The sequence below is a fragment of the Tubulanus polymorphus genome, chromosome 10 (assembly GCF_964204645.1).
Source record: "Tubulanus polymorphus chromosome 10, tnTubPoly1.2, whole genome shotgun sequence".
NCBI classification, from domain to species: Eukaryota; Metazoa; Nemertea; class Palaeonemertea; order Tubulaniformes; family Tubulanidae; genus Tubulanus; species Tubulanus polymorphus.
In genome coordinates, this window is record NC_134034.1 from 11,952,630 (window position 1) to 11,964,916 (window position 12,287).

Here is a 12,287-nt window from a genome sequence, read left to right on the forward strand (position 1 = left end):
CGAAATTTCTCTGTGTCACATGACAATCATGTGATGGTGTAAATATGTCGACCTTTGTGTTGATTATATAAAATGCGAAATCGTCGGTCACCGAGTTCTATTTTACTGCGGATCACTCATTCGTGCTGTTCGTTAGATACTTGTATAGCGATCATGTCTATAATAACAGTTACTGGTTCATTAGTTGTACTGTGTTCAGCTTTAGCCTGGTCTTATCCTTTACACGCGTCCTGTAAGATTGATTGGTAAGTTACCAGCAATAATGCCAATAAATAATAACAACCTACTATTTCACTTGTTTGTTTATAAATGTACATGTTCTTTTACACAGGGTCCTGACACTTAACGTTTTTGACCCCAGTATCTTACTAGGTAGGCCTACCTTATAAAAAAAGTTTTAGGATAATACTGGGGGCAAAATCTCTCAGAACTTGAACTCATACAGTGCCAGAGTGGAGTCCTATATAACTGGGCACTCCGATATCAGCAGTTTGGTCTAATTGCAGTTTGAGTCACCTTCCAACGAATAGTGCTAAGGTTAGGTACCGGTACATAACCATTAGGGACACCAAGTGCAGTCGCTCCCAGGAGTCATGACTGTGAGCCCTATGATCACTCAGGGGGCCTGTGACTGGAGCCCTGTGATCACTTAGATATCCTATGACTGGGGCCCTTTTTGATCAGGAGTCATATGACAGCGCCATGACACTCGGGTCCTATGACTGAGGCCCTGTGATCACTCGGGTCCTATGACTGAGGCCCTGTGATCACTCGGGTCCTATGACTGAGGCCCTGTGATCACTCGGGTCCTATTACTAGAGTCCTGTGATCACTCAAGATCCTGTGACCGGAGCCCCTGTGATCACTCAGGGGTCCTGTTATCACAATCTTATATATATATATATATCAGTATATTCATTCATGTACTAATTTCAGGACATTTGGTGAAGATTGTAAAATAATTCGTGATAAAATACTAAATCAGATATCTGTATGGAAAACTGATGATAATTGTAAAAATGGTGGAGAAAAATGTCTTTATACGGTAACAATTATTAAACCTTATATAAAACATTGAAAAAACACGAGCGTATTCAAGGGTTTCCTTCAGTAAATATGATTTTCGACTGTATCCTAAATTGGTCACCTGGACCCAGTTCCACTGTTGTGAATTAAGATTTGACTTAACTTCGAGTTAACTCATTGAAAATGAACTAGTTTTAACTGAGTGTTAATTCTAACTCATGACTGCGGAACTGGATCCGGTATTCCTGAAGATGACTGTTGCGCTAATTGAAATGTCGAAATAACAAGTTAACTTACCCGTGTCGAAATAAACGTAAAACCCAACTATTGTTGTGTGCTGATTTAATGTGGGGGGGTATTATTTTTCAGTTACTCTCGGCGACCGCGAACACGATTGAAGCTCAACACACGACTCCCGTAAAACATTACAACGACACGTTAAACTTTACATTCAATTCAGGAACTTTATGCCGAGTTAAGGTACGTGCTAATGAAGTCTTGCCCGTTTTTTTAGTCAGAATTTGTTTCAATTTACCGTGTGTCAGTCAGTGTAAGTCATCTCTATTTATGAGTCCCAATTTGTATTTCCAATTCAATTTACTATTTACTGAGTGTTAGTCGCGGAAGTGGATCTTGGAAAATTTGAAGAAAAACAGAAATTTCTTGGATAAAGCATCCAAGACAAAGACCTCGATTGGGGTTCCGGCCTCAGTTTTAGACATTTTTGAAGAATTACATCCAAAAAAATTCAATTTCCCAGAGGATGAGGGTCAGATTTACAGGTCTTAATGATCTCTTGTCTTGTCAAAAAGGGCGGCTAACTCAATGAGAAGGCGGGGGTCCGCGCAACGAGACCACCCCCTAAATCTGCCCCTGAGTTATCAACATGATGATCGCCCTAACTACAGTGATTTAATGTAGTTTTTCTAGATCTTCGCTTAATGTTCTGTTACTTCAAGGGACTATAAGTTTATAAAATTTTCTTAATAATTTGTTGTTTTTTAGGCTAGATCATCCTCTGACACGTGGTACGCTATCTTAGACTACGGAACTAATTACTGCAACTTACACAATCTTATAACAGGTACGAATCATATCAATATCAATCATATATATCATATCAATCATATCATCATCGAATTTACTGTAGTCCACCTACTTACCTATTTATTTTACCCTTTCAGTGCTGACTTATTAATACCCAAAAGTACTGGAGATAATTTGGAAATTTAAATAAGATTCCATCCCTTTGTGTTGAATAATGGGCTTTTTATTGGATCTACACTGTGGTGCAGTGTATTGTTAGTTACTAATATTTAACTTTGACAGCTTCTGCCATCTTTTGATAGGAGATGAAAACTAATTACTACTAACAACATTACACCGCGGTGCGGTGTACTCACATAGTCCATGACTTGATTTATACATCGCACTGCAGTGAAGACTCACTGATAGAGTTTGAATTTCTACAAACGATTTATTTTCAGGAGCTGGTTTAGATAAAGACACCAAATACTCGGAAAAAACAAGCGATTCGATTTGCACTCAATTCTCCTCAGCCGACTGTGATAAATATTAGTAAAAACTTTATACAGCTGTAAGGAACCAATATTCATAAAGTACGTACCATTCACCGGGCATCAATACCGAACATTTGACTCTGTATCGACTAGTGTGAGTTTTGTTCCGTGGCTGAGTGTAGCGATGTCTTCGGGTTCAAATCCCCGCCGGGATCGGGGATGAGTCAAACTGGGCCCCGGTTTAGTCACATCAATCGTCCACGCTTAGTGCGAGCGTACTCATACATCCATACAGGTCGTGTCCACAAGGGGAGTCTTAGAAAGTGGCCATATTTCCATACGCCTCAAATTGCGTAGATTATGACATCATTGCTAAAATCTACGCAATTTTGTGAACGCGTCGTACTTTATGTAAATGGCTCTTGTAATTTGTAAATAGTTGAGACTGTTTGTCGACAATCTTTTCGATGTAATTTTCTATGCATGACAATTTTTGTACCAGAAAAAAAAACGTCGCCGATCAATTTGTAGAAAATGAGGTGATTTGTATTTGTAAAGTTTTCATCGACATTTGTAAAACGCATCGACTTTCCATTGACAAATAATAAATGATTTTGTTTAACTTTAATTAAAAAGTTGTCTTTGAAGTTTTCAATGTGTGTATATAAAAATAGTACAGGACAGTGTTATAGACGGCGCCACAGGTTCCATATCAACTACACGTACTCAATGGTACGGTCAATGTAAAGACAAATAGTACTTTGAACTTAGGTTAACTCCTCGATTTTATCGCAAGTACGAGCTTTCGTGTATATAGAAGTTAACCTAATGAAGCTACTCTATACATTTAGTAGCGAAAGCTCAGGATTTTCTTATAAGTTAACATTCAAATAACAAGTTGTCCTCAAGTTTGCTAATTCTAGACAGCACCTCCACCATCGTCTATTTTACAGCAGTTTAACTCTTCAGAGTCAAATCTGTGACTCACAGCGGTGTAACTGGTTCTAGTATCCCCTTTACTCCAATGTCCCCAATAGCGATGGATCTATCTTCTGCTGCTGTCCGTCCATCCGTCTGTCGGAACAATTGAGAGACTCCAAAAATTTTAATTAAGTCTACACCTGCTTTTTTTAATGTACAAATAGTTTATTATTGATTTTAATAATAACTACATGTATATACGTATTTATATCATATTTACAATAACACAATACTTACAATACAATATAATACATGTATCGATGTAATGAGATGCGTAGGGGGCGGGGTCTAAATCATGGGCGCAATAGACTAGAATTCATTTTCAAATTCAATACTTCGATACAAGGAAGTAAAACTTTAAGCGACTTTGTTTTCTTAGATGAAATAAATTGCCAATGGGCAAAGTCTGGTTTACCTTGAAAAATGGAGCCTGTTTGGCATGGGCATTGCTTATGGAAAATCTTTTTAATTCGTGAATTCAAAGTTCTACTATTTCATATTATCTTTCTGAAAGAATTATTTTGTAGTCAAATAAAAGCCAAAAAGATACATTTGTTCACGGTCCACGTCCAAAATTTAAACTTGAAATGAAAAAACAAAAATTATGATGGTTGTTACCTCGATGTAAGCATTACCATAACAAATTTCTATAGCTTTTCCACAGGGGCTGGAAAAAAATTCCGATTTTCCAAAAACTTTCCAAAACACGTAAGAACCCCATCTTTCGAATCAGGTTATTAACCCTTTCAGTGCTGACTAATTAATACCCTATAGTGCTAGAGAAAATTTGAAAATTCTAAAAAATTCCACCCTAGTGTTTTGAACAATGGGAATACCACTATAGTGCGTCTACACCGCAGTGCGGTGTATCGTTAGTTACTAGTATTTAACTATGTTTGACACTTTCTGCCATTTTTCAATAGAGATAATTACAAATTACATCAATACACCGCATTGCGGTGTACTAGCAAAATCCATCACTGATTTATACACCGCACTGCGGTGTAGACGCACTGAAAGGGTTAACAGTACACAATTAATTCAAATTTTTCTTACCATTGTAGACTGCACCACATAAAGCATGTTTCGAAAATTGTGCCTCAGCACTATTTAGGGAGCGCCAATGCATACCATTATCCGGTATCGTACCTTGGGTACTTTTTTTTTTAAAATCAGTTATCACTCTGCAGTATCAAATTCAAAGTCTAAAATGCAAATTAGATACTTTGTCAAAAAAGCGGGCGCGTAAGTTTCAATAAACCGGTCGGTATTTTCTCTATACAACGTTCACATAAAAACAATTCATTCAATAATTAAACATTTAAACTATGATTTATTCATATTCACAACAATACTTTCAGTTTTTATATATATATATATATTCACACTTTGAAATGTAACTGGGATGCTAAACGGACTTAGCTATTCTTAAAGCTCGGGCTTTGGTTTTATAGACCGAGACAGTTTCACTGTTGTGCGAGTCAAAATTAGTTCATCTTCGTTGTGTCTAAACCACAACCGTTGAACGGGCTGCCGAGGCCTGTTTATAACAACGAACGATCTTCGAGCCCTTGAAAATTTTTTTACAATCGAGTTTTTCTCTTCGAAGCCTCAAAGCGTTAGAAACCAAGTCATTTGCACCATATAGCCTAGTACGGACAGTTCACAGTACACTCTGTCTCTTACTCCTTATAAACCTGACAGCGTTGGCACCAAAATATACCGATTAAAAAAACTTTTCTAATATTTCACCAAGTCGACTGATTTGACAGGTTGAATGACCGGGTCGACAGTTTGACAAAATGAGATTTTCGTCAGCCATTTATCTCTAGCGAATAATCATAAGTGACTGATATTACCAGTAATACCTCGTAATATGAGTAATACATATCTATATCTACTATACAGATTTTGGCCGCTAAATGCATCAAACGTATCATCGGCGACAAATATCTCGGTGAATTTTTTAAAACAGAAAAATATGGCGATCCAAACTCAAACGCCGGCAAAAATACCGGGCAAAGAATCATGGATTTTTTACATGTTATATAAGATTAGTGAAAACTTCAAGATCAAATAAATTATGGCTTAAAGCGGGGTTACATCTAGTCTAGTCAGTAACAGGACTCAGGGGCGGATCTAGGGTCTGATTCAGGGTGCACCCCCAAAATAGGGCATACCGGTTGCATATAATTAAAAGGGTACCCGAAAGAAAGCTCATCAGAAACTTATTTTTGAAATTACAGAGAATGAAAGCTTTTGAATTATAACCTTTTATCAGTTTAATATTTTCAATTTTCCTGTGAAACTTCAGGGCAACTTGGCATTTTCCCCATCAACACCTACCCTGCGCTCTCCCCTTGCATCCGACCCTGGGACTACAGTACACAAGTGAGTAACCGGACTACTGCGCTTTAGTCAGTAAGTCATGGAATTAACTGGTTCAGCCAGCCACCGCACCAAACTATCCGATGATTATCCGAAGTTTGACATCGATAATTAGGTTACAAGTCGCAAGTTAAACAACAGCAGGTGACATGAAAACAATACGATATCAAGATTCGAGCAGTTTGGCGAATTGCGATAACAACCCGATAAATTACGTAAAAAAGTGGAGAATGGCGACTACCAAGAATGAACATGAATAAACAAATAAATAAATAAATCACGATCCACCGAAGTCGATTAGTCAGTTTCCTCTTTACGAGATAGTAATTCGTTAATTTCCGATTCACGATAATTAATTAACCCAAGAATCGAATTCTCAAATTAAAATTACGATTAGCAATCAAAACGACGAACAATATTTCGCGGTGACTTCAATAATGATCGTCATGTGAAAATCGGGACATGGATCGCGAAATAAAATAGGCTAAAAAAAGCCTTTTTAACCCTTTCAGTACTGTCTAATTAATACCTGAAAATACTGGGGATATTTTGAACATGTAAAAACGTCCACCCTAGTGTGTTGAATAACGAGCATACCGCTATAGAGTGTCTTTACACCGCAGTGCGGTGTGCCGCAAAATTTCACTATATTTGACGACAGCTGCCGCCATCTTTCAAACTATATACTAATAACATCAACAGAACACACCACGATGCCATACGTATACTGGCAAAGTTCCTGCATGATGTATACACCGCACTGTGGTGTAGAATTGCATTGAATGGATTAAGATCGGTCGACTGATGACGAAGTGTGGACTTCAGTAAGTCATAGACAAAGTTTCGAACTAATGAAGTTTTCCCACCTTCCGTCGAACTCCTACCCATTAGTCAAAACTATAAATAATATATCAATAATCAATTAAATCTTAGTCGAAAAATCAAAATAAGTAAAAATAAAACGTGTCTCCGACTCCAAAAACTCGCAAAATGTCTTTACTCGCGACGCCGCGGCGCGACTATCGGCAACTCTGTTGATCGTGGAACAATACGCCGTTATTATTGCTTCTCTGAATGGTAACGCAACGCGGTGATTCTTAAAAATGAAGAGAAAAAAAAAAAACGAGAAAGTTTTTCAATTCAGTCGCAATATCGAAGGAGAAACGGCGCACTTTTCTCTCGTGTCGGGATCAAAATTCATGACGAAATGTTCTGAGCGCTGAACCCGGTTTCAAGGTGAACCCGGTTTCACTGGGGCCAGTCAAATCTTTTAAAAGGATTTGAGTCGGTTTTCGTAAAAACAATCTAAAAACCGACCCCTTTCAAAATATTCACTTCGTGTGGTTGATTACTAGATTAAAGCGAACGTCATTTAAAAAAAAGAAAGAAATTCAAAACCTTTTTCTCGTCCGGACCCGACGACGGGCCGAGAAGCGAAATTCCCGATACGTCGATAGATTCGACGGCAACGCGGTTGGTGTCTATGAACTGTACGGCGGTGGAGGTCCATCAGGTGGCTCCACCTGTGTATACGGCGGCGGCGGGCTATACTCCGTACTGGTTTTCTTGTGCGAATATTTTGCATAGGCCGGCGGCAAATTGACGTGGCTTCCTTGAAACATAGATCCCTGAAACGCGAAGAGAAAAACGTAAATAAGTCGACCTCGGGAAATGACGATTATCGCGGTGGCCGCTGACCTGGAAATAAGGTCAAAAGTCATGTAGTAGTCAAGGAATTTTGTAATAAAGGGAAAAGTCATGGAAAATTTGTTGAGATTGCTAGATCATGCGTACAACTAAACAGTTTCTGTGTATGTGTTACGTATTTGACTGTGTTAATTGATCGGATTCTTAGCAGATCAAGTCAGGGAAAACAACGTGTGTGTCAGGGATAAGTCGGGGGAAAAGCAAGTCGATCAAAAGTGGCCATCCTGTGAAAATTACATTATCATTTCTGATATTCATTTTCTGATCGAATACGATACGTTTTATAGAGTAGAATAGTACGACGCTATACGGACGAAGGAATTTTCTGATTTCAAATGAGACCCGTTCTAAAAACAGGTTTTTTTGTATATACGTGTACGAACGATGATAACAAACGGCCGAAAAGTGGAGCGTCACAATTTCACAATCGAGACACTTTTCTAACGAGGGTCTAATGAGCTTAGTGTAGACATAGCTAAATAGTTTTCTATTCAATCGTCGTTGGCCTTTTTTTCCATGGCCATTTTTTTCCTAGGCAAATACCTTGGCAGTGTCTGATTGCCGGGACAAGTTTATTATCATAAGGGCATTATATCATTATCACTTGTCCTCCGGGCTAGTGCAATTTTATGTCTCAAAGCTTTTTGCCAATCGATACAACAGTTGGACTGCTTGTGTAGGGCAAGTAGATTTTGGAGGGGGCAAGTAAAATTTCAGATATGCTTGCCCCCGGGCATGTGGTCCTTATTCCTTAGATCGGACCCTGCTTGGCCATTCTTTCCTTGCCCATTTTTTTCATTCACCAGCTAAGCAATGATAGGACATAAACCCCAGCATCATGAACCCAGACCATAAGGGTTTATTTTACGCCCCACTTCTGTCAAATTGAACCAAAGGACGGGTTAATTCGCCCCTCACATCTCCATCAGTGTTTTCAATAAGAAATTACCAAGCCAGGTCCCTTTGAAAAACAGGAGGGTCCCATAATATGTCACAGTCCCTGAAACGAAAGCTGTTTTCAAAAAATAGGCGGGTCCTGTTCAAACGACAGACAGGTCTGGGACCTGGCTCTTATTGAAAACACTGTCCATATAGATTACCTGCATGGGTAAACGAATGTCATCGTCATGGTCGTCGTGTTGTAATCGAGAATACGGTTGATTACCGCCCTGGATTACGATCGCCGCCCCGTAATACGTTAAACGATACTTCCAGAAACTCGCGCACGCCGACAGCAATATCAGAAAAAATACTAAACCGAACCTAAAGACAAAAAAAATACAATTCATAAATCATCAATATTATTATCAAAATTCGCTGCACCTGGCTGCCAACCTCTGAAAAGTGCATCAATAATGATGTGAATTTTTCTCAACATTTCATTGAAACATGAAAGAAAATGTTCAAATTAATCAGTTATCAACATTCAGACCCGACAGTAACACCTTTCAAGTAATCAAGGGGGGTAAGACCCTCAGTAACATCTTTCATATTTCTGTTCAAATTAATCAGTAATCAACCGTAAGACCCTCAGTAACATCTTTCATATTTCTGTTCAAATTAATCAGTAATCAACAGTAAGACCCTCAGTAACATCTTTCATATTTCTGTTCAAATTAATCAGTTATCAACAGTAAGACCCTCAGTAACATCTTTCATATTTCTGTTCAAATTAATCAGTTATCAACAGTAAGACCCTCAGTAACATCTTTCATATTTCTGTTCAAATTAATCAGTTATCAACAGTAAGACCCTCAGTAACATCTTTCATATTTCTGTTCAAATTAATCAGTAATCAACAGTAAGACCCTCAGTAACATCTTTCATATTTCTGTTCAAATCAATCAGTAATCAACACTAAGACCCTCAGTAACATCTTTCATATTTCTGTTCAAATTAATCAGTTATCAACAGTAAGACCCTCAGTAACATCTTTCATATTTCTGTTCAAATTAATCAGTAATCAACCGTAAGACCCTCAGTAACATCTCTCATATTTCTGTTCAAATTAATCAGTAATCAACAGTAAGACCCTCGGTAACATCTTTCATATTTCTGTTCAAATTAATCAGTAATCAACAGTAAGACCCTCGGTAACATCTTTCATATTTCTGTTCAAATTAATCAGTAATCAACAGTAAGACCCTCAGTAAAATCTTTCATATTTCTGTTCAAATTAATCAGTAATCAACAGTAAGACCCTCGGTAACATCTTTCATATTTCTGTTCAAATTAATCAGTAATCAACAGTAAGTCCCTCAGTAACATCTTTCATATTTCTGTTCAAATTAATCAGTAATCAACAGTAAGACCCTCGGTAACATCTTTCATATTTCTGTTCAAATTAATCAGTAATCAACAGTAAGACCCTCAGTAACATCTTTCATATTTCTGTTCAAATTAATCAGTAATCAGCAGTATGCATCCTTGACATAACTAAACTCTGTTTCTAATTCAGCAACCACAGATCAGGGTAAGAAAAAAATCCTGAATCTGGTACCGAATAAGATTAATGTACAACTTCCGAATTATCGAAGCCTAGTTCTCAAATTAGGGGGGGGGGGGGGGGTTAGAGGAGTTTCTGATATTTTGCTCAAACCTAAGGAGTATCAAGCACCTTCAAAAGCATTTAGAAGGAGTTTTTTAAAGAATCAAGGAGCCGTAGCCAACCAATCCCTGTCGAAATTACATACCAGAAATACCAGTTTTGCCACACCATGTACGACGTGCAACATTTATTATCACCGCAGCAATATTCCTCTTCTCCGCATCTACAACAAATAGATCGATAAAAATATTCTATTCGCGAGAAGCAAGATTTGATTCAAAGTTGATTTTCATTTAGACGCGATACACGTGTGTGATATATTTATAAGCTTACCGTCCGCTGTCGCAGTAATATCCATATACCTAGAAATAAACGATATACTGAGACAGGTTGACTGAATCTAATAATAATAAATTATGATAATATTAACCCTTTCAGTGTGTCTACACTGCAGTGCGGTGTATAAATCGGTGATGGATTTTGCTAGTACACCGCACTGCGGTGTTTAGATGTAATTAGTAACTACTTTTATCTCTATCGAAAGATGGCAGCACCTGTCAAACATAGTGAAACATCAGTAACTAACGATTCACTGCACCACGGTGTGGACGCACGCATCAATGTTTAACCCTTTCAGTGCGGTGTATAAATCAGTGATGGATTTTGCTAGTACACCGCACTGCGGTGTATTGATTTAATTAGTAATCAGTAATTATCTCTCTTGAAAGATGGCAGCACCTGTCAAACATAGTGAAATATTAGTAACTAATGATACACCGCGCTGCAGTGTAGACGCACTATAATGATATTCCCGTTATTCAGCACACTAGGGTGGAATTTTCCCAAATTTTCTCAAGCGCTATAGGGTATTAATTAGTCAGCACGGAAAGGGTTAATAGGTTTTTATAGGGCGCTATTCGACTTTGCATTCATCGCGCTATCTACATGAGAAATCAGCGGTTTCTTGTTTGTGGTTTCGGCGATGCGCTGAGAGAGGATTTCATAGATTTCATCTGTATTAATGATGATTTCCCAAATAACGATATAGACCAGGGGCCAGTTACACAGTCGTGACTTAAGTTCAAAAGTGGTCTTAAATCTTAAGAATGGTCTTAAGTTGTTAGATTAGCTATAGAACTAAGTTGGTCTTAGACTGGTCTTAAGTCTAAGCCATGACTATGCAACCGGCCCCTGGACCGAACATAGGCCTAACATAAATTTTCATCTTATATCAATTTTACAAATATACTAGGCCTATATTCGCTATCAATATTTACAAAAAGGAATTTCGAGGGACACTGATTCTTTTTTTGTTCGAAATCGTGAGCTCAGTTACCTGTTTGTGGTTTCGTTTAACGATCGGATATTTTCAGTTGGTAAAAAAACCATCCGAATATAAAATCACTAATCGGTTAGGTTAAGTAAGGTAGGCCTAACTAAATTGCCACTTAGTGCAACACAGTAGTTTCATCCGGGAAATGAGTACATGATGTCAATGAAGAAACGGTAATTAGCCCAATTCCACGGGAGAATGAGAGAATATAGAATGAGCTACGTAATCACAAATTAATACGCATGATATGGGTCATTTGCAAATAGACAATGAAGTGAAAAAAAAATCAGGTGGCCAATTTTGATGAACAAAGGGCAATGCTGGCCCGACGCACCACTGCCACAAATCTAATGTTCTATTTCTCAAATTACCCCTCGCCAGCAATGCATGCATTTAAAAAGTCGAGAACAAAATCAAGACACTGGTTAAATCGACCAGGCCTTTGTGATTACTGAAGGGTAACTACTTTAGTAGAGATCAGCTGATCGTGATGACTGACTGACGATCAACAAATTGTCAATTTTGAACGACCGATTACTCGAGAATTTCCGCTCCCAAAATAACATTTCTTCGATTAAAATAAAGACGAGTATCCAATGATTGGATTTACTTACCGAATTGGCGCCTAGGACGACTGTCATCGAGTAGAACAGTAAATATTTCGAGGCGAATCGGCCCAGAGTCACGGACACTGGTGCAGCAAACTCCGCCATTTTGTTGATGTTGTTCAATTCAATTGGAGTTTATTGATTCATTTCTAAAATGTACATTCTAGATATTAATG

General features: G+C 38.0%; 2 protein-coding genes across 3 annotated transcripts; one reads left to right on the plus strand and one right to left on the minus strand.

The window, feature by feature from the left end:
- The first annotated feature begins 31 nt into the window (after nucleotides 1-31).
- On the plus strand, nucleotides 32-3,140 carry LOC141911948 (uncharacterized). The gene is made up of 5 exons (XM_074803069.1): nucleotides 32-245; nucleotides 937-1,045; nucleotides 1,396-1,506; nucleotides 2,032-2,110; nucleotides 2,514-3,140. The coding sequence occupies exons 1-5, from the start codon at nucleotides 73-75 to the stop codon at nucleotides 2,603-2,605; spliced, it is 564 nt and encodes a 187-aa protein (XP_074659170.1). The 5' UTR covers nucleotides 32-72; the 3' UTR covers nucleotides 2,606-3,140.
- Nucleotides 3,141-3,742: 602 nt separating this feature from the next.
- LOC141912103 (uncharacterized) lies at nucleotides 3,743-12,207 on the minus strand. 2 transcript variants are annotated; one of them, XR_012620124.1, is made up of 6 exons: nucleotides 12,118-12,207; nucleotides 10,504-10,532; nucleotides 10,316-10,393; nucleotides 8,723-8,885; nucleotides 7,314-7,543; nucleotides 3,743-7,011 (listed from the first exon to the last, which is right to left on the minus strand). XR_012620124.1 is itself a non-coding variant. In XM_074803321.1 (5 exons), the coding sequence occupies exons 1-5, from the start codon at nucleotides 12,142-12,144 to the stop codon at nucleotides 7,397-7,399; spliced, it is 444 nt and encodes a 147-aa protein (XP_074659422.1). In that variant the 5' UTR covers nucleotides 12,145-12,207; the 3' UTR covers nucleotides 3,743-7,396. The 2 variants fall into 2 exon arrangements, 1 of the variants encoding a protein (XP_074659422.1); XM_074803321.1 differs by having other exon boundaries at nucleotides 3,743-7,543.
- Between the last annotated feature and the right edge of the window lie 80 nt (nucleotides 12,208-12,287).

Bases quoted from the DNA above. Each gene is read 5' to 3' on its own strand.
- LOC141911948 (XM_074803069.1), top strand. From the start codon at position 73: ATGCGAAATCGTCGGTCACCGAGTTCTATTTTACTGCGGATCACTCAT. The intron at 246-936 runs GTAAGTTACCAG...TACTAATTTCAG, and splicing joins GCGTCCTGTAAGATTGATTG to GACATTTGGTGAAGATTGTA. The intron at 2,111-2,513 runs GTACGAATCATA...ATTTATTTTCAG, and splicing joins CTTACACAATCTTATAACAG to GAGCTGGTTTAGATAAAGAC.
- LOC141912103 (XM_074803321.1), bottom strand. From the start codon at position 12,144: ATGACAGTCGTCCTAGGCGCCAATTCG. The intron at 8,886-10,315 runs GTATGTAATTTC...TTTTGTCTTTAG, and splicing joins TGGCAAAACTGGTATTTCTG to GTTCGGTTTAGTATTTTTTC. The intron at 7,544-8,722 runs GTAATCTATATG...TTCGCGTTTCAG, and splicing joins ACATTCGTTTACCCATGCAG to GGATCTATGTTTCAAGGAAG.